At 40.5% G+C, this 22,498-nt stretch overlaps 1 protein-coding gene across 2 annotated transcripts in view; it reads left to right on the top strand.

Moving 5' to 3' along the window:
- The window catches only part of LOC106575987 (copine-8), a 150,474-nt gene that overhangs the window by 64,219 nt on the left and 63,757 nt on the right, over positions 1–22,498 (top strand). For both annotated transcript variants that reach the window (XM_014152770.3, XM_014152769.3), the window contains exon 6: positions 6,072–6,148. In XM_014152770.3, coding sequence (XP_014008245.1) covers positions 6,072–6,148 — 77 coding nt within the window. The remainder of the gene's footprint in view (positions 1–6,071; positions 6,149–22,498) is intronic.

Raw genomic sequence — 22,498 nt, 5'->3', positions numbered from 1 at the left:
GTAGGGGTAGCCAGGTGAAAAGCATGACCAGCCGTGGAAAAATGCTTATTGAAAAAGCCAGCCTTTGCTTTCCTAACTGCCTGTGTATATCGGTTCCTAACCTGTTAGGGCTAGGGGGCAGTATTGACACGGCCGGATAAAAAACGTACCCGATTTAATCTGGTTACTACTCCTGCCCAGTAACTAGAATATGCATATAATTATTGGCTTTGGATAGAAAACACCCTAAAGTTTCTAAAACTATTATCGCTTTTTTATGAGAAAAATTGCATAAAAATTGATTTTAAACAGCGGTTGACATGCTTCGAAGTACGGTATGTCACGAAATGCGCCGTGCTCGTCACCCTTATTTACCCTTTCGGATAGTGTCTTGAATGCACGAACAAAACGCCGCTATTTGGATATAACAATGGATTATTTGGGACCAAACCAACATTTGTTATTGAAGTAGAAGTCCTGGGAGTGCATTCTGACAAAGAACAGCAAAGGTAATAACATTTTTCTTATAGTAAATCTGACTTTGGTGAGTGCTAAACTTGCTGGGTGTCTAAATAGCTAGCCCTGTGATGCCGGGCTATCTACTGAGAATATTGCAAAATGTGCTTTCACCGAAAAGCTATTTTAAAATCGGACATAGCGAGTGCATAGAGGAGTTCTGTATCTATAATTCTTAAAATAATTATGTTTTTTGTGAACGTTTATCGTGAGTAATTTAGTAAATTCACCGGCAGTGTTCGGTGGGAATGCTAGTCACATGCTAGTCACATGCTAATGTAAAAAGCTGGTTTTTGATATAAATATGAACTTGATTGAACAAAACATGCATGTATTGTATAACATAATGTCCTAGGGTTGTCATCTGATGAAGATCATCAAAGGTTAGTGCTGCATTTAGCTGTGGTTTGGGTTTATGTGACATTATATGCTAGCTTGAAAAATGGGTGTCTGATTATTTCTGGCTGGGTACTCTGCTGACATAATCTAATGTTTTGCTTTCGTTGTAAAGCCTTTTTGAAATCGGACAGTGTGGTTAGATTAACGAGAGTCTTGTCTTTAAAATGGTGTAAAATAGTCATATGTTTGAAAAATTGAAGTTTTTGCATTTTTGAGGTATTTGAATATCGCGCCACGGGATTACACTGGCTGTTGAGTAGGTGGGACGCACCTAGCCCAGAGAGGCTAACTTCCCTGAAAAGTTGCATATTGCGGGGACTATTCGATGCTATTGCAATACTCCACATGATGTTTTTGTGCTGGTCAAGGGCAGTCAGGTCTGGAGTGAACCAAGGGCTATATCTGTTCCTGGTTCCATTTTTTTGAAATGGGGCATGCTTATTTAAGATGGTGAGGAAAACACTTTTAAAAGAATAACCAGGCGTCCTCTACTGACGGAATGAGGTTAATATCCTTCCAGGATACCCGGGCTACCAAAAGCTCAGCCTGCTGTTAGCAAAATGTTAATGTTCCTCCTACCGCTTTATACTAGGATTGACAATATTCATATAGCATTTCTTTCCCTGTCCTATCTTATCTTAGTCACATTTCACCATTTGCTCTCTCCTGTATTTGCTTTGGCAATTTGGGAAAACTAGTCTGCCCACATTGCAGAGAAATCACATTTTCCGGTTAGACTTTGTTTGGCAAACAAAGTCTAAGGATAAAGGTCATTAGAGAGACACAAACAATGAGAACATGAGAATGAATTATTACATGTTTGACCTTAAGGGATACCTTTTCTGTTATTTGGACAGGCTTCATATGTTGGCTTGTCACATGGCATGTGTCATGCATAGCTGTATTTACCATTATCTGACTAATGTTGTTGATAATCTGTTGGGTAATGTTTTAGACTAGTATTCTAACAATGTGCACATAGTGAGCGGTGTGTAATATTTTCCATGGTGAAAGGATAAAAGGGGGAGTGGTCACTGTGATGTGGGCCAATCACCTTTGCCATCAATAGTATGCAGTCATGGAAAAGAAATGCAATTTTTCAACAATGATTTGGTGGATGGCTAACACAGTTCAATGTGGGGAGTACAAGAGATGCTCCTCCATCTGTTGGTGTTGGTACTATAGCAACGCTATATTAACCTCTTACATCTAGACGTTCCGCTAGCGGAACACCTGCTCCAATATCCAATGATAGGCGTGGCGCGAATTACAAATTCCTCAAAAATACAAAAACTTCAATTTTTCAAACATATGACTATTTCACAGCATTTTAAAGACAAGACTCTCCTTTATCTAACCACACTGTCCGATACACATCGACAACAGCCACCCTCGAAGGAGCGTTACCCATGTAGAGCAAGGGGAAAAACTACTCCCAAGTCTCAGAGCGAGTGACGTTTGAAACGCTATTAGCTCACACCCGGCTAACTAGCTAGCCATTTCACATCGGTTACACCAGCCTCATCTTGGGAGTTGATAGGCTTGAAGTCATAAACAGCACAATGCATTGCGAAGGGCTGCTGGCAAAACACACGAAAGTGCTGTTTTGAATGAATGCTTATGAGCCTGCTGCTGCCTACCATCGCTCAGTCAGACTGCTCTATCAAATCATAGACTTAATTATAACATAACACACAGAAATATGAGCCTTTGGTCATTAATAAGGTCGAATACGGGAAACTATCATCTCGAAAACAAAACGTTTTTCCTGTCAGTGAAATACGGAACCGTTCCGTATTTTATCTAACGGGTGGCATCCCTAAGTCTAAATATTCCTGTTACATTGCACAGCCTTCAATGTTATGTCATAATTACGTAAAATTCTGGTAAATTAGTTCGCAACGAGCCAGGCGGCCCAAACTGTTGCATATACCCTGACTCTGCGTGCAATGAACGCAAAATGACACAATTTCACCTGGTTAATATTGCCTGCTAACCTGGATTTCTTTTAGCTAAATATGCAGGTTTAAAATATATACTTCTGTGTATTGATTTTAAGAAAGGCATTGATGTTTATGGTTAGGTACAGTCGTGCAACGATTGTGCTTTTTTTGCAAATGCGCTTTTGTTAAATCATCCCCCGTTTGGTGAAGTCGGCTGTCTTTGTTAGGAAGAAAGTCTTCACAGTTCGCAACGAGCCAGGTGGCCCAAACTGCTGCATATACCCTGACTCTGTTGCAAGGGAAGTGACACATTTTCCCTAGTTAAAAGAAATTCATGTTAGCAGGCAATATTAACTAAATATGCAGGTTGAAAAATATATACTTGTGTATTGATTTTAAGAAAGGCATTGATGTTTATGGTTGGTGCAACGTGTACCTAAGCGATTATATGCAACGCAGGACAGGCTAGATAAACTAGTAATATCACCAACCATGTGTAGTTAACAAGTGATTATGATTGATTGATTGTTTTTTTATAAGATAAGTTTAATGCTAGCTAGCAACTTACCTTGGCTTCTTACTGCATTCGCGTAACAGGCAGGCTCCTCGTGGAGTGCAATGTAAAGCAGGTGGTTAGAGCGTTGGACTAGTTAACCGTAAGGTTGCAAGATTGAATCCCCGAGCTGACATGGTAAAAATCTGTCGTTCTGCCCCTGAACAAGGCAGTTAACCCACCGTTCCTAGGCCGTCATTGAAAATAAGAATGTGTTCTTAACCTCTCTAGGGTATGTGGGACGAAATCGTCCCACCTACTCAACAGCCAGTGGAATCCCGTGGCGCGATATTCAAATACCTTAGAAATGCTATTACTTCAATTTCTCAAACATATGACTATTTTACACCATTTTAAAGACAAGACTCTCGTTAATCTAACCACACTGTCCGATTTCAAAAAGGCTTTACAACGAAAGAAAAACATTAGATTATGTCAGCAGAGTACCCAGCCAGAAATAATCAGACACCCATTTTTCAAGCTAGCATATAATGTCACATAAAACCAAACCACAGCTAAATGCAGCACTAACCTTTGATGATCTTCATCAGATGACACTCCTAGGACATTATGTTATACAATACATGCATGTTTTGTTCAATCAAGTTCATATTTATATCAAAAACCAGCTTTTTACATTAGCATGTGACGTTCAGAACTAGCATACCCCCCGCAAACTTCCGGGGAATTTGCTAACAATTTACTAAATTACTCACGATAAACGTTCACAAAAAGCATAACAATTATTTTAAGAATTATAGATACAGAACTCCTCTATGCACTCGATATGTCCGATTTTAAAATAGATTTTTGGTGAAAGCACATTTTGCAATATTCTAAGTACATAGCCCAGCCATCACGGGCTAGCTATTTAGACACCCGGCAAGTTTAGCACTCGCCAATATCAGATTTACTATTATAAAAGTTTGATTACCTTTTGTTGTCTTCGTCAGAATGCACTCCCAGGACTGCTACTTCAATAACAAATGTTGGTTTGGTCCAAAATAATCCAACGTTATATCCGAATAGCGGCGTTTTGTTAGTGCGTCCCAGACACTATCCGAAATGGTAAATCAGGGACGCGCGCATGGCGCAATTCGTGACAAAAAATATCTAAATATTCCATTACCGTACTTCGAAGCATGTCAACCGCTGTTTAAAATCCATTTTTATGCCATTTTTCTCGTAAAAAAGCGATAATATTCCGACCGGGAATGTCCATTTAGCTAAACAGAGGAAAGAAAACAAAGCTTTCGGTCGACGCGGGCACGAGCCTGAGTCTCACAGTACTGTAACCAGCCACTACCCAAACGCGCTACTTTGTTTCAGCCAGAGCCTGCAAAGCCACGATTCAGCGTTTTGCCGCCTTCTGAGAGCCTATGGCAGCCGTAGGAAGTGTCACGGGACAGCTAAGATCCTCACTCTTCAATAAACAGAGACAAGAAGAACGACACCTTGTCAGACAGGCCACTTCCTGCATGAAATCTTCTCAGGTTTTTGCCTGCCATATGAGTTCTGTTATACTCACAGACACCATTCAAACAGTTTTAGAGACTTTAGGGTGTTTTCTATCCAAAGCCAATAATTACATGCATATTCTAGTTACTGGGCAGGAGTAGTAACCAGATTAAATCGGGTACGTTTTTTTATCCAGCCGTGAAAATACTGCCCCCTAGCCATAACAGGTTAAAGCCCATATCCCCTGGTCCACTGCCTGTCCTGTTTGTTTAAAACACGTTGCATTAACGTTGCAGTTACAACCAAGGACACTAGCACACAAATACTGTACATACATGCACGCAAGCACGCACACACACTTAGTCAGAAGGCTTTTCTCAGTGGTCCTCCATTGTGGAACTGTCTTCCCCCAATTTCAGACGTTCACGCTGGACACAACATAATTCTCTCTCCCTATCCCTCTCTCTCTCCTTCCCTCTGCCCCCGCTCTCTCCTTTTCTCCCTTCCTTGATCAGGCATAAAAATGGGGTGAAATCAATCATCTCAGACTGGGAATGACACACTTGGCTGTTTTTAGAGGCTGTTTAGCCAGCCCTGGCCATCCCTCTGGGGAATTCCACTGGAGATAAACCTTTAATGTGTTAACATGTGAGAGGCAGATAGACAGGCAGGCAGGCGGACAAGCAAGCAGAGCAGGTGTGCTAGTGGAGCTGGGTGGAAATGCTATTTGAAGTCTCTTCAAATACTTTGTCTAGGCTTGATTTGAGTTTTCATGGCTCAGTGGAATCAATAGAATAGTCCTAAAACTGATAAACTGACCATTTGCTAACCCAGGCAGGCTAGAGCAAATACTTAAAATATTTCTAATCGTATTTGAACCCAGGTCTTGCTGCTGGAGCACGCTGGAAATTATACAACACACACTGATTATACTAGACATTGTGGTCAGAGGAGAGTGTTTTTGTTTTTTCAGACACTGGCTAAAAGAATCACAAGGGTTCTCCCTCCCTCCAACCCCCCCAACATTGACATTTGTGTGTCTCTCTCTCACTCTCTCTCTCACTCTCTCTCTCACTCTCTCTCTCACTCTCACTCTCTCTCACTCTCTCTCACTCTCACTCTCTCTCACTCTCTCACTCTCTCTCACTCTCACACACACATTTATTTATTTATCTTCCACTTCACCAGAATGTGTCCAAATATATAAACTCGTGTTTCTGTAGGACTTCCTTGGCCAGGCGTTCTGTACATTGGGAGAGGTGGTGGGATCGCTGGGCAGCCGCATGAAGAAACCTCTCGTGTGAGTAACTCTGTTCCTCCATTTTTAAACCAATTAACTCTGACCCCTATTATACGGTTTCACTCTAACCTCCAGCCTCCATGCTATACAACATCACTACACTCACATCTCAAACCCATAGACAGTATGGTCCTTTGTAGCTCAGTTGGTAGAGCATCGCACCAGGAGAGTGGGTTTAATTCTCGGGACCACCTGTATGTTAAAGGTATACATGCATGACTGTAAGTCGCTTTGGATAAAAATGTCTGCTAAATGGTGTAATTGGCAACAAAATACAATTGATTGTATACGCAGGCTAACCCTGACCCAGTTCTTATGGCATTCACTCACCTGATCATTATAGAATTTACACCCACACACAATTCTAACTGGTTTACCATTTTACACTATCACTTTAACCCTGACCCCTGATCTACTTCTCATGGCTGTCACTCCCCTGTCATTTACTCTGAAATATTTACATCCACACACACAATTACTTGTGCATATTTATTGTCGACATATCAGTCTTTGGCACACAAGACACAAGACAGTGTGGGATGTCCATGAAATGTGTATTATTATTGACACATGTCCCAGTTCATTGTCAAAAACTACCAATAAACACACTTTCTCCCATATATACAGTGATATAGAGCCTTCAGAAAGTATTCACACCCTTTGACTATTTCCACATTTTGTTGTGTTACAGCCTGAATTTAAAATGGGTTAAATTGAGATTTTGTGTCACTGATCTACACACAGTACCCCATAATGTCACAGGTGAATTTTATTTTCAGAATATTTTACAAATGAATAATAAATGAAAAGCTGAAATGTCTTCAGTCAATAAGTATTCAACCCCTTTGTTATGCAAGCCTAAATACGTTCAGGAGTAAAAATGTGCTTAACCTCTATGGGCTAGGTGGGACGCAAGCGTCCCACCCGTGGTGCACTCCATCAACAGCAGGTGCATTTCAAGAGCGGCAAATTTGAATCCAAATAAATGTCAAAATTCAAATTTTTCAAACATACAACTATTTTACACCCTTTGAAAGATAGACATCTCCTTAATCTAACCACGTTGTCCGATTTCAAAAAGGCTTGACGGCGAAAGCATAAATTTAGAGTATGTTAGGACAGTACATTTACAAGAGTTGTGTGTAATGTTTTGTCAATTCAAAGACAGGGTCACCAAAACCATAAAACCAGCTAAAATGATGCACTAACCTTTTACAATCTCCATCAGATGACACTCCTAGGACATTATGTTAGACAATGCATGCATTTCTAGTTCTATCAAGTTCATATTTATATCCAAAAACAGCGTTTTACTATGGCATTGATGTTGAGGAAATCGTTTCCCTCCAATAACCGGCAGTCAAGTCAGTACCACAAATTAAATAATTAAAATTAGAAAACATTGGTAAAATATTATATTGTCATTTAAAGAATTATAGATTTACATCTCTTGAACGCAATCAACTTGCCAGATTTAAAAATAACCTTACTGGGAAATCACACTTTGCAATAATCTGAGCACTGCGCCCAGAAAAATACGCGTTGCGATACAGACTAGCCGTCATGTTGGGGAGATCTAAAATCGAAAATACTATGTAAATAATCCATTACCTTTGATTCTCTTCATCAGACGTCACTTCCAGGTATCACAGGTCCATAACGAATGTAGTTTTGTTCAAAAAAGCTCATCATTTATGTCCAAAAATCTCCGTCTTGTTAGCACATGATCTAAGCCCGCCGGACTTCACTTCATGAACGAGGGGAAAAAATATATTTACGTTCGTTCAAACATGTCAAACGTTGTATAGCATAAATCATTAGGGCCTTTTTTAACCAGAACATGAATAATATTCAAGGTGGACGAATGCATACTCTTTTATAACGTATTGGAACGAGGGTACCCAACATGAACTCACGCGCCAGGTGTCTAATGGGCCATCATCGTTCCATGGCTCTTGTTCGGTCAGATCTCCCTCCAGAAGACTCAAAACACTTTGTAAAGGCTGGTGACATCTAGTGGAAGCAATAGGAAGTGCCAAAATATTCCTCAGCCCCTGTGTTTTTCAATGGCAAAGGTTTAAAGGTAATACAACACATCAGGTATCCACTTCCTGTCAGAAAATGTCTCAGGGTTTTGCCTGCCAAATGAGTTCTGTTATACTCAGACACCATTCAAACAGTTTTAGAAACTTTAGGGTGTTTTCTATCCATATATAATAAGTATATGCATATTCTAGTTACTGGGTAGGATTAGTAACCAGATTAAATCGGGTACATTTTGTTATCCAGCCGTGCAAATACTGCCCCCTAGCCCTAACAAGTTAACAAGTCACATAACAAGTTGTTTGGACTGTGCAGTAATAGTGTTTAGCATAATTTAGCATGATTTCTGAATGACTACCTCATCTCTGTACCCCACACATACAATTATCAGTCGTGCAGTGAATTTCAAAAACAGATTACACCACACAGGCCAGGGAGGTTTTCCAATGCCTCCCAAAGAAGGGCAAAGATTGGTAGATGGGTATAAATAAAGCAGACAGACATTCAATATCCCTTTTGAGCGTGGTGAAGTTATTTATTAGACTTTGGATGGTGTATCAGTACACCCAGTCACTACAAAGATGCAGGCGTCCTTTCTAACTCAGTTGCCGAAGAGGAAGGAAACCTCTAGGGGATTTCACCAATGGTGACTTTAAAACAGTTTAATGGCTGTGATAGAACAAAACTGAGAATGGATCAACAACAATGTAGTTACTCCACAATACTAACCTAATTGACAGAGTGAAAAGAAGGAAGCCTGTACAGAATAAAAATATTCCCAAACATGCATCCTGTTTGCAACAAGGCACTAAAGTAATACTTCAAAAATGTGGCAAAGCAATTCACTTTTTGTCCAGATTACAAAGTCTTATGTTTGTACTCCAATACAACACATTACGGAGTACCACTCTCCATATTTTTAAGCATAGTGGTGGCTGCATCATGTTATGGGTATGCTTGTTACAAGCATTTTTCAGGATAAAAAAACAAAAGTAATGGAGCTAAGCAAAGGCAAAATCCTTGAGGAAAACCTGGTTTCAGTCTGCTTTCCACCAGATGAATTCAGGTTTCAGCAGGACAATAACCTACCTAACACACAAGGCCAAATCTACACTGGAGTTGCTTACCAAGAAGACAGTATTTTCCTGAGTGGCCGAATTACAGTTTTGAGTTAACGCTGCTTGAAAATCTATGGCAAGACCTGAAAATAGTTGTCTAGCAATGATCAGCAACCAATTTGATAGAGCTTGACAAATTTTGAAAACAATAATGGGTAAATGTTGCACAATCCAGGTGTGGAAAGCTTTTAGAGACTTACCCAGAAAGACCCACAGCTGTAATCGCTGCCATAGGTGCTTCTACGAAGTATTGACTCGGGTGTGAATACTTAAGTAAATTAATATCTGTATTTCATTTCAATACATTTGCAAAAGTTTCTAAACATTTTTTTTCACTTTTTTGTCATTGTGCGGTATTGTGTGTAGATGGGTGAGGGGGGAAAAAATATATTTTTATCAATTTTGAATTCCGGCCGTAACACAATAAAATATGGAATAAGTTAAGGGGTATGAATACTTTCTGAAGGCACTGTATGTGACCACACTCCTCACAGCTGATGCATAATTGCCAGTTTTCAAATGACAGCCTACAAACCCACTTTCTCTAGGTTACTGGGTTTGAACAGTCTGCTGCTATCTCAGGTCTCTGTGTATCTGGGGAACAAAAATCACCTGGAGTTTTACTGTAGGAGGGAAATCACTCACTAATTGAAATGCATGACACAAGTCTCAGAGCACTGAAGTAACAAGGCTGTTGGGAACATGCATTGAGGGTGGAGGTATGTCTGTGTGTGTGCTTTTCAACACCACTCCCTCATGGTGGGGTTTCCTGTTAACAGCAGGTGTGAGCTCATGTTCTCGACTGAGATGTTTTCTCTCACACACACACACACACACACACACACACACACACACACACACACACACACACACACACACACACACACACACACACGATAATGCTAACGCTGATGCTCATTACTAGAATTCTGCTTGTTTATGCCTTTCTCTCTTCCTCACATACACTGTCACAACCCTCGTCCTGTTTGTTTGACTATAGTTTGGTTAAAGAAAAAATCCACTCAAACTATCTTCTGGTATTTGTTCATTAGTCCACTCTTGATACAATGTCACATGCATCTCTATCAATAAAGACTAGGGTAACAAAATAAATCTAAAGGTGGTTCTGGAAGTATTCTTACAATGATTATAAGATTGCATAAACATGAGTGCTTTCCCCCCACAATTTTGTCCTTCACATTTGTTTTCTGAACATAGGCTAAGTAATGAGTATAGGTTTCTGCTCCTGCTCAGTCTGTGACATGCAGGCTGCCTCTGACTGGGTTTGTTGTATGATAGATTCTTTGAAAGTACAAGTGAAGTTTTGACTAAAGAAATGCATAATACTGTATATGTAGTGAGTGTGCATGTGTGCCAGGCACATAACTTGCAGGGGGGACGGGGGGGTCTCATGACAGTGAGGACTTGTAATTCCTTCCCAAGACCAGCGGAGTATCATGATTGTCAACTTCCATTCAGTCAGCGCATAAAACCGCTTCGCCAGACCAAATATATATACACTCCTTTCTTGAAACATTAATATCAACAGCCTTTATATCTATTATAGACATGTTTTCTCAGTGGTGAACCTATAGGCCTTCGGTGTGTGACAGGTTAGTACAGTGGTGAACCTATAGGTCTTCAGTGTGTGTGACAGGTTAGTACAGTGGTGAACCTATAGGTCTTCAGTGTGTGTGACAGGTTAGTACAGTGGTGAACCTATAGGTCTTCAGTGTGTGTGACAGGTTAGTACAGTGGTGAACCTATAGGTCTTCAGTGTGTGTGACAGGTTAGTACAGTGGTGAACCTATAGGTCTTCAGTGTGTGTGACAGGTTAGTACAGTGGTGAACCTATAGGTCTTCAGTGTGTGTGACAGGTTAGTACAGTGGTGAACCTATAGGCCTTCAGTGGTGAACCTATAGGCCTTCAGTGGTGAACCTATAGGTCTTCAGTGTGTGACAGGTTTGTGATTCTGAAAGGACAGCAACCATAATACCAGCACACTCATGTAGGAGAGTGCATTCTTTGTAAAACACAAAGGGCCAGTGTATAGTGGAGGGTATACACAGGTACTGTATAAACCTATTCTGACTTTGTCCACTGAGAAAATGTGTATACTGATGCGTATCTAAGTATTATAGTGGAGGTATACGACTTATCAATTATGTAGTACAATAGAGAGATAATGCACAAGTAGCGTACACAATCGCAGAGCACGTGAAATATATTCACAGGTGCGCTGCACACAGCCTAGTTTCAGCGGAATATCATCTGCAGGCGTGTGCAGCGCTCTACTGGTTTTGGCATAGAGCAGCTCACAGAAGAATGACATCAGTAGCCGGTAGGATAGGAAAGACATTTCAAATAATGATATCTACCAGTAAATGCTAACTAAGGCAACAATGGGTATGCAAACCAGGTATTGAAAAAGGTTAGTCCGAAGTGTTGATTACTTGGCTATTTGTGATGCGCAATTGTTATCATGCGCTGTTTGCATCAGGGGCGTAGACATGGATGGGCCTGGGTGGACACAGGTCCAACCACTGGGCAGCCAGGCCCTAACAGGCTCACCCAATCAGATTGATATGGTTTAAGCATTGTTATGGACTTAGAGCATCAAATTTGTGCCTTTTTGCTATAAAAACAAAAGTGTGATTTTGAGAATGAAAACTCATTTTAAAAAAACAGCATTTTTCACACAGGGCGCCTTTCCTTCTCTGGGCAGGCCGTTCTGGGAACTTTTTGGCAAAGACAGCAGTCACACACAGCATGATTTTATTTGGATAAGCAGTCTATAAACTCAGACATAATTAGCCAACCATTAAGCATTTCCCAATCGAAATGTACAACTATTACTTCCCATTGCAAAAACATTTAAGGTTTAGCACACAGAGTAACTGGTGACCTAAAGTTTAAAGTGGAACTGACAGCGTTTTAACTACTTTGTTTTATATCTGCATTCAGACAATCATAATATCAGTAAAACATCTGAAAGAGTGCATCTCCATTCGAGATGCACTGTTTGAATTTCAATGACTCAATGGAAATGTCAATACAATCAAACTAGCAAGGGCAAGGATCACATGTCAGTCATAATGTGGCTAATAGGCTAGTGTATCTATATACGTAGCAAGCTAAAAACACGGAGCCTAACATTAGCTAGCTAGCTGCTAGGAGGATGCCGTGTCAGGCCATTGGAGGAGTGGGTGAATGACTGATCTTTTTCCCCTCATAATATTTTTCATTGGCTATAAACAGCTAGAGATGCAGGTGCCATTTGGTTATCTAGCAAGAACTTGAACGACTGTTATCCAGTTAGCATGCCTCTTGCATTCGCAAATTCACTCTGGCTATCTACTCAGATTTCAGAGCACTCTTGTCTGAGTGTGACAGAGCTCAGAACAGCTGATGAATTTACAAACACGCAACACCCGATGAATATGACCGGTGTCAGTAAACGTAGGCAAAAAAAGTAAGTTAGTTAGTAAGTTAGTCAAGAATGCTCTTGGTAACATGTAAACAGCCTAACCAGCTCTGCTTCGGCGAGTAAAATGGCCAGAATGAGGTGTTCTCTCATTTGTGTCTGGAAGTAGCTAGCAAGCTAGCCAACTCCCATGGTGTTTACATATTTGCAGAAATCCATTCAAGTGTATTTTGTGGCTTTTGACTAATGCGTTCTAATGATAAATTATTTCCAATACTTCAAATTCTTCATAGTATTTTATTTGGGGTGGACCAGTTTCAAATAATGGGAGGGTCATGACCCCCCCACACACCCCACAACTTATGCGCCTGGCACACACACACACGTGCACAAACTTCATATATTGTGCATTTCTTTAGTCTCGCTTTCAAAACATTACATGCACTTTTGAAGAATCTATCTTCTTGCTTCAAGCTCAGATCAGCTGCCTGAAAGCAATTTCTCGGCATCTCTTCAAATGTATATGTCTTTATAATAGGATTTGCCAGTTGAAGAGAGCTGTGATGAGCTGGAATTAAAATAATTAACAAAGGCCAATCTGGCAACCCACTGTGAGTGCTCCACGCTCTTCACTGCACGGCCTGCTCACATCAGAGTGCTACTCTTGGCCTCATTTCAAACCACACGCATGCATGCTCACATGCATGCTCACATGCATGCTCACATGCATGCTCACATGCGCAAGTATGAACACACACACACATGCCTGTAACAAACATGTTATTATTAGTAATACAATAATAATACTATGATTATTACAACATAGCATTCATTTCATTTTACAGGTGGGGGAGGAGAGGGTGTATGTAAGCTGGCACGCACACACACATACAACATGCACGCACACACACACATTCCCCTGTCACCTCCTGGATAGCAGTCACCATGGTGATAGTCATTCCAGTAAACTTGTAGATACTATGTTGTATTGGCCCTTTCAGATACCTTTCCAAAGTGCAAAACGATGTCATTAATCCCTCTCTCGAAATGTTCTTATTTAGGCATTATGCCTTATCAGTAATGAGTTAAAACTTTTTTAATTCAGCGCTATTCTTTTATGGTGTTGCTATAGGCAACCAAGTGCTAACAGTCAGTATCTAGATAATGTGAATGAAATGCTTGATGGTATGTGATATAAACAGAGAGGTCTTCTTTCTTGGTATGTGATATAAACAGAGAGGTCTTCTTTCTTGGGGACCTGAATATTGACTGGTTTTCTTCAAGGTGTCTGCTCGAGGAAGCTTATAACTGTAACCAGTGCCTGTAATCTGGTTCAGGTTATTAATCAACCTACCAGGGTGTTTACAAACACTACAGGAACAAGATCATCCACATGTATTGATCATATTTTTAATACTTTAAAACTTTGTTCTAAAGCTGTATCCGTACCCATTGGATACTCACTGATACACCATTGGCTATATCCAGGAAAGTCAAGGTTCCAAAAGCTGGGCCTAAAATAGTGTATAAGAAATCATACAAAAGATTTTGCTGTGACTCTTATGTGGATGATGTTAAAAATATTTGTTGGTCTGATGTGATTAATGAGGAGCATCCAGATGCTGCACTTGATGATTTATGAAATTGCTTCTTCCAATTATTGATAAACATGCACCTGTTAAGAAACTGTCTGTTAGAACTGTTAACCTCTTACATCTAGACGTTCTGCTAGCGGAACACCTGCTCCAATATCCAATGATAGGCTTGGCGCGAATTACAAATTCCTCAAAAATACAAAAACTTCAATTTTTCAAACATATGACTATTTCACAGCATTTTAAAGACAAGACTCTCCTTCATCTAACCACACACATCAACTGTCTGATTTCAAAAAGGCTTTACAGCGAAAGCAAAACATTAGATTATGTCAGCAGAGTACCAAGCCAGAAATAATCAGACACCCATTTTTCAAGCTAGCATATAATGTCACAAAAACCCAGAAGACAGCTAAATGCAGCACTAACCTTTGATGATCTTCATCAGATGACACACCTAGGACATTATGTTATACAATACATGCATGTTTTGTTCAATCAAGTTCATATTTATATCAAAAAACAGCTTTTTACATTAGCATGTGACGTTCAGAACTACCATACCCCCCGCAAACTTCCGGGGAATTTGCTAACAATTTACTAAATTACTCACGATAAACATTCACAAAAAGCATAACAATTATTTTAAGAATTATAGATACAGAACTCCTCTATGCACTCGATATGTCCGATTTTTAAAATGGCTTTTTGGTGAAAGCACATTTTGCAATATTCTAAGTACATAGCCCAGCCATCACGGGCTAGCTATTTAGACACCCGGCAAGTTTAGCCTTCACCAAAATCAGATTTACTCTTATAAAAGTTTGATTACCTTTTGTTGTCTTCGTCAGAATGCACTCCCAGGACTGCTACTTCAATAACAAATGTTGGTTTGGTCCAAAATAATCCATCGTTATATCCGAATAGCGGCGATTTGTTCGTGCGTCCCAGACACTATCCGAAATGGTAAATCAGGGTCGCACGCATGGCGCAATTCGTGACTAAAAAATTCGAAATATTCCATTACCGTACTTCGAAGCATGTCAACCGCTGTTTAAAATCAATTTTTATGCAATTTATCTCGTAAAAAAGCGATAATATTCCGACCGGGAATCTCCTTTTCGGCAAACAGAGAAAAAATCACAAAGACGGAGGCAGCCAGGGCACGCGCCTAAGCCCACAGTCCCTTGATCGGCCACTTGAGAAAGGCGATAATGTGTTTCAGCCTGGGGCTGGGATGACGACATTCAGGTTTTTCCCGGGCTCTGAGCGCCCATGGAAGACGTAGGAAGTGTCACGTTAGAGCAGAGATCCTTTGTAAAAGATAGAGATGGCAAAGAAGTTCAAGAAATGGTCAGACAGGCCACTTCCTGTAAAGGAATCTCTCAGGTTTTTGCCTGCCATATGAGTTCTGTTATACTTACAGACACCATTCAAACAGTTTTAGAAACTTTGGAGTGTTTTCTATCCAAAGCCAATAATTATATGCATATTCTAGTTACTGGGCAGGAGTAGTAACCAGATTAAATCGGGTACGTTTTTTATCCAGCCGTGAAAATACTGCCCCCTAGCCATAACAGGCTAAGGCTCCATGGATTGATGAGGAATTGAAAAACTGTATGGTTGAAAGAGATGGGGCAAAAGGAGTGGCTAATAAGTCTGGCTGCACATCTGACTGGCTTACTTACTGCAAAGAGATCATACAAAAGATTTTTCCTTATGTGGATGATGTTAAAAATATTTGTTGGTCTTGTTGGTGATTTAATAAGCAGCATCCAGACGCTGCACTGAATTTATGAAATTGCTTCTTCCAATTATTGATAAATATGCACCTGTTAATAAACTGTCTGTTAGAACTTAAGGCTCCATGGATTGATGAGGAATTGAAAAACTTTATGGTTGAAAGAGATGGGGCTGTCACGAATTCCGCCGAAGTTGATGCCTCTCCTTGTTCGGGTGGCATTCGGCGGTCGACGTCACCGGCTTTCTAGCTACCACCGATCTACGTTTCTTTTTCCATTTTTGTTTTGTCTTGATTATACACACCTGGTTCCCATTACGTTATAATTTATTCCCTATATAACCCTCTGGTTCCCACAGAGTTTTGTGCGTGTTTGTTCTTTGTTTAGTGTTCTAGACTTCTGTGCGCTGGTGTGTTTTTCCCTGCGTGGAAATTATTATTGTTTCTTTTCGAGTAAAGTACGTATTTTACTCAGTTCTGTGTCCTGCACCTGACTCTGTCCTACTGCTGCACACTGACACCTGACAGGGACAAACGGAGTGGCTAATAAGTCTGGCTGCACATCTGAATGGTTGACTTTATATTGAGAAATTATGTGACTAAACAACAACAGGAAGAAACTGTATTATGAAGCCAATATCAATGATTTAAAGAAAGATGGAAAGAACTTTGGAGTACTTTAAATAAAATGATGGGCAGAAAGACATTCATCTCTATCTTTCATCGAATCAGATAGTTTTGTGATGAATAAGCTATCTGATGTTGCCAATTATTTTAATGATTGCCAACATTGCCAATGATGTAAACTTAGGCAGGAAATTCCAACTATGAACAGTGAGCCATCGTATTCATACAGGAGAAGAAAAAAAAAATAATGAAAGAAAAGCATTGTAAGTTTGAATTTTGTGATGGTGGATTTTTTTTTTGCTCAATAATGACAAACCTCTTGGCATTGACAACTTAGATGGAAAGCTAGTGAGGATGGTAACTGACTCTATAGCCACTCCTATCTGTCATATCTTTTAATCTGAGCCTAGAGAAAAGTGTTTGTTCTCAGGCCTGGAGGGAAGACAAAGTCAAGAATGGTAAAGTGGCCCGAGAATGGTAAAGCAGCCTTTGCTGGTTTATAGAGTCAACCTATCAGCTTAATGCCAGCTCTTAGCAAACTGTTAGAAAAAAATGGTATTTGACAAATACAATGCTATTTCTCTGTAAACAAAGTAACAACAGACTTTCAGAATTCTTATAGAGAAGGGCACTCAACATGACACAAATGACATCGATAATAAGACTGTGGGAGCTGTACTGTTAGATTTCACTGCAGCCTTTAATATTATTGACCATAACCTGTTGTTGAAAAACCTTATGCGTTATGGCTTTTTAACCTCAGCTCTGAATTCACGATATGGCAATCTATCTGATAGAACACAGAGGGTTTTCTTTAATGGAAGCTTGGTGTACCGCAGAGCAGCTCCCTTGGCCCTTTACTCTTTTCTGTTTTTACCAATGACCTGCCACGGACATATAGGCTTTGTTTAATGTCAATGTATGCTGATGATTCAACCCTGTACACGTCAGCAACCCCAGCTAGTGAAATCACTGCAACCCTAAACAAGTCCGTTCTAGAATGGGTGGTCAGTATGGCTGACCATGTTTAGTTTACTGGTCGATTGTTTGGTCGACTGTTTGGTCCATAGGCTGTTGGTCGACTGAGATTTCTTTAGTTGAGCAGTCACAATTCATTATTTTTGTTCATGGTGCACAAGACACTTGTCTGATTCACGCCTGTCTCAGTGGACTAATCCATTGCAGATGGCACAGTCCATCACTCTAAGATGATGTAATACTGAAATTGTATATGATTATTTTATGTAAAAAAAATATTGTGCAACACTAATAAATCGAATATTATTTTATAACAAATGCACTTTGTCCCGCGTTGGATACAGTGGCTGCATAATCTTCAGTGTACTGTAGAATTGGCACCTTTCCTTATGTTGCTATGTGCATAATAGCAAAGTTAACCAGCATATTGTGATTGAGAACAATGCGGTGGAGGAAGCAGCAGCAGAGACGAGGAAACAGCCCTTGCCTTAGCCTAATTGTCTAAGAAAATTGAGGGGAGGGGAAACCCCAATTTAATTAGGTCTATAATCAATAGCCTAACTGTTAAATGTGCATGGGTTTATAAATCATCCATATATATACTGTATGTACAGAAATAAGACGGATCTTGCTTATGTTGCCTGTAAGTGTTTGTTTAATAGCCTACTGATTCCGTGAGCACCAAGCCTCATGCATCGGCAAAATGTTGGATAAAGCAATTTCACAGATTTGGCTGTATTTAATCTTTGCTATGCTGTAATAAAGACTTTAAAATATTTTTTGGGAGGGGGGAACAGACTGGTATTACTTTTCATTTATTTAGGGTCACACAGCATACCAGACATTTATGCTTTGAAACACAATCAAGTGTTCATTTTTTAAAAATTAAATAACAAGGGCGCTTTGAACAATGAACCTAAACAATAAATAAACCCAATTCACAAATTCATGCACCTGTTTTTAGTCTGCTGTAATAAATTCTTTAAATTTGTATTTATTAGAACAGACTCCCTGGTACCCTTATTTATTTAGTGTTTACACTGTTCCAAATGGTCAGGAAAAATTATATTGTAATCTAACAGCAACTGTTTGGCACACATAATACTCGTGCAACTCTTGCTCCTATACCCTCCTTTTTTGTTGATCTCCAGCAGGTTCCACAACTAAGTCAAATGTCTTCCACAGATTTTACTTCCCCTTTCTCTCCTGAGCAACCAGTAAACATTTGCCCATTTTGAGTTTCTTTTTCACGTCCTCTGCTTCCATTTTGCTGTCGACATTACTGTGTTCGGAGTTTGTTATAACCAATTTGATGTGATTGTGATATGCTATAGGTCAGGCCCTATTGGTCACATGCATGTGACACGTACATGTTTCACATAAAGAGCGCAAGGGTTGAGGGAGTAGGGAATATTTTTCGTAAACAAATTAGCGATTTCTGTAAGAACTTTTCAGTCAGAAACAAGTGATGTTGCAGGTTCAGCACAGATGGCACAATAAACACGCTGTGCTGTGGTGCCTTTTTGCTGCAGTAGGGAGGAGAGCGAAACAACGTGTGCCAGTCACACAGGCACTCACTGTCATTTGTTTTTACACAGTGTGACCATCGGGCTCTTTCTTGAGTCATTTGTGTCTCTTAATTATTTAGTCAAACAGTGTGATGGGAGCATCAGACAAGCTCAGTGCATATTTAGTTGGTTTTATTCAAACTGTGTCTGTCTATATATATGGAACAATGGATTCAAACATTTCGACCAATCAATTGGGCAACCAAGATTCTTTGGGGTCGGGGACTGCCCTAGGGACCAGTAATAAACTGATCCTGAACATCTCTAAAACCTATGGACATTGTATTTGGTACACATCATTCCTTAAGTTCTAGACCTCAGCTGAACCTGGTAATGAATGGTGTGGCTGTTGAGCAAGTTGTGGAGACTGAATTACTTGGTGTTAGTGATGCGCCGACACCGATATCCAGTATTTTCCTTGCCAAAAAAACCCTGATACCAATATTTAACATTTTAGCAGCCTTTTTAAGCATTTTAGTAGTTAAATAGTTAACACACACGGACGCAATGGTCTAAGGCACTGCATCTCAGTGCAAGAGCTGTCACTACAGTCCCTGGTTCGAATCCAGGCTGTATCACATCCGGCCGTGATTGGGAGTCCCATAGGAAGAATTTGTTCTTAACTGACTTGCCTAGTTAAATAAAGGTTACACACACACACGCACACACAGAGGCTGCACAATTTCGCTATAATGATACCTTAATTTTAACCAAAAAGTTATTTTGTTGGCATTTACGTATGTCCCCATTACCAGTAAAACATAATCAAAACCTATTTCTTTCACCTACTTGCTGTGCTGTTTCTTTGTCTATTTGTTCAGTCGTTTCATTCTCAACCAGGATTTCTATAGAATTCCGTTTGGGTCTTTGCGTGTCAAAAAAGATGCACATCAAATAGTGTTGTTTAATGTGTAATAACACTATTTGACGTGTCAAATAAGCTTGTTGACCAATCAGGTCCTGAATATGACTGCATAATTTAACGTGTTCATACGTTTTTTACATAGTTGTTACACATTGATTACACTGTCACTCGTATTTCATATGTCACAACGATTCATCGTTACGTATGCTATGATACTGGTAAAGTTGTCTCGCGCACCTACAGTGCTGGTCATAAAAAAAGCTAGCTAGCTCATGGATGCAAACAATGTTCTTCCCCAAAAACATAGCAAAACAACATCTGTTTCAGTAGCTTTATAGTTAGGTAGCTAACTATATAGCTAGGTGTCATCTAAAATAATCCTAATTTATAAGACAGTTCTTATTTGATTAATGGTGGTCGGACCCATCTATGTGAAGCTAGCCACAATAAGGATTAGCCACAGTAGTGGACTTTGCGGTTAGCCTTCAAAATAAAAGTATGTCATTGACAGTGATGCAAATGAATACAAATAGTAGAATTATGCAATAATTGATAGATCATGCTAAATGAGGTTGGGATGTGGTTATATACACTGCTCAAAAAAATAAAGGGAACACCTAAACAACACAATGTAACTCCAAGTCAATCAAACTTCTGTTAAATCAAACTGTCCACTTAGGAAGCAACACTGATTGACAATAAATTTCACATGCTGTTGTGCAAATGGAATAGACAACAGGTGGAAATTATAGGCAATTAGCAAGACACCCCCAATAAAGGAGTGGTTCTTAAGGTGGTGACCACAGACCACTTCTCAGTTCCTATGCTTCCTGGCTGATGTTTTGGTCACTTTTGAATGCTGGCGGTGCTTTCACTCTAGTGGTAGCATGAGACGGAGTCTACAACCCACACAAGTGGCTCAGGTAGTTCAGCTCATCCAGGATGGCACATCAATGCGAGCTGTGGCAAGAAGGTTTGCTGTGTCTATCAGCGTAGTGTCCAGAGCATGGAGGCACTACCAGGAGACAGGCCAGTACATCAGGAGATGTGGAGGAGGCCGTAGGAGGGCAACAACCCAGCAGCAGGACCGCTACCTCCGCCTTTGTGCAAGGAGGAGCAGGAGGAGCACTGCCAGAGCCCAGCAAAATGACCTCCAGCAGGCCACAAATGTGCATGTGTCTGCTCAAACGGTCAGAAACGGACTCCATGAGGGTGGTATGAGGGCCCGACGTCCACAGGTGGGGGTTGTGCTTACAGCCCAACACCGTGCAGGACGTTTGGCATTTGCCAGAGAACACCAAGATTGGCAAATTCGCCACTGGTGCCCTGTGGTCTTCACAGATGAAAGCAGGTTCACACTGAGCACATGTGACAGAGTCTGGAGACGCCATGGAGAACGTTCTGCTGCCTGCAACATCCTCCAGCATGACCGGTTTGGCGGTGGGTCAGTCATGGTGTGGGGTGGCATTTCTTTGGGGGGCCGCACAGCCCTCCATGTGCTCGCCAGAGGTAGCCTGACTGCCATTAGGTACCGAGATGAGATCCTCAGACCCCTTGTGAGACCATATGCTGGTGCGGTTGGCCCTGGGTTCCTCCTAATGCAAGACAATGCTAGACCTCATGTGGCTGGAGTGTGTCAGCAGTTCCTGCAAGAGGAAGGCATTGATGCTATGGACTGGCCCGCCCGTTCCCCAGACCTGAATCCAATTGAGCACATCTGGGACATCATGTCTCGCTCCATCCACCAACGCCACGTTGCACCACAGACTGTCCAGGAGTTGGCGGATGCTTTAGTCCAGGTCTGGGCGGAGATCCCTCAGGAGACCATCCGCCACCTCATCAGGAGCATGCCCAGGCGTTGTAGGGAGGTCATACAGGCACGTGGAGGCCACACACACTACTGAGCCTCATTTTGTCTTGTTTTAAGGACATTACATCAAAGTTGGATCAGCCTGTAGTGTGGTTTTCCACTTTAATTTTGAGTGTGACTCCAAATCCAGACCTCCATGGGTTGATAAATTGGATTTCCATTGATTATTTTTGTGTGATTTTGTTGTCAGCACATTCAACTATGTAAAGAAAAAAGTATTTAATAAGATTATTTCAGTCATTCAGATCTAGGATGTGTTATTTTAGTGTATCCTTTATTTTTTTGAGCAGTGTATAATACAATTTTGTTAATTTGACTAAAACTAATTTGGTAAAAGGGCTTTCATGTACTCTGTGCCATCGTCTTGGAACGCCTTACAAAATACTTTTAAACTGGATGAACTTCTCCCGATTTGGTATTTTTAAATCACTGATGAATGATCTTGAGACTGATTCCCTGACCTGTCAATGTTTTTAATTTGCTGTTTTTGATTTTGTTATACTCTTGTGAATTCTATGGT

This window comes from Salmo salar, chromosome 17, assembly GCF_965601325.2.
Source record: "Salmo salar chromosome 17, fSalSal1, whole genome shotgun sequence".
Classification (NCBI taxonomy): domain Eukaryota; kingdom Metazoa; phylum Chordata; class Actinopteri; order Salmoniformes; family Salmonidae; genus Salmo; species Salmo salar.
The sequence above is the reverse complement of the archived record's forward strand: the minus strand, read 5'-3'. Positions and strand labels throughout refer to the sequence as shown.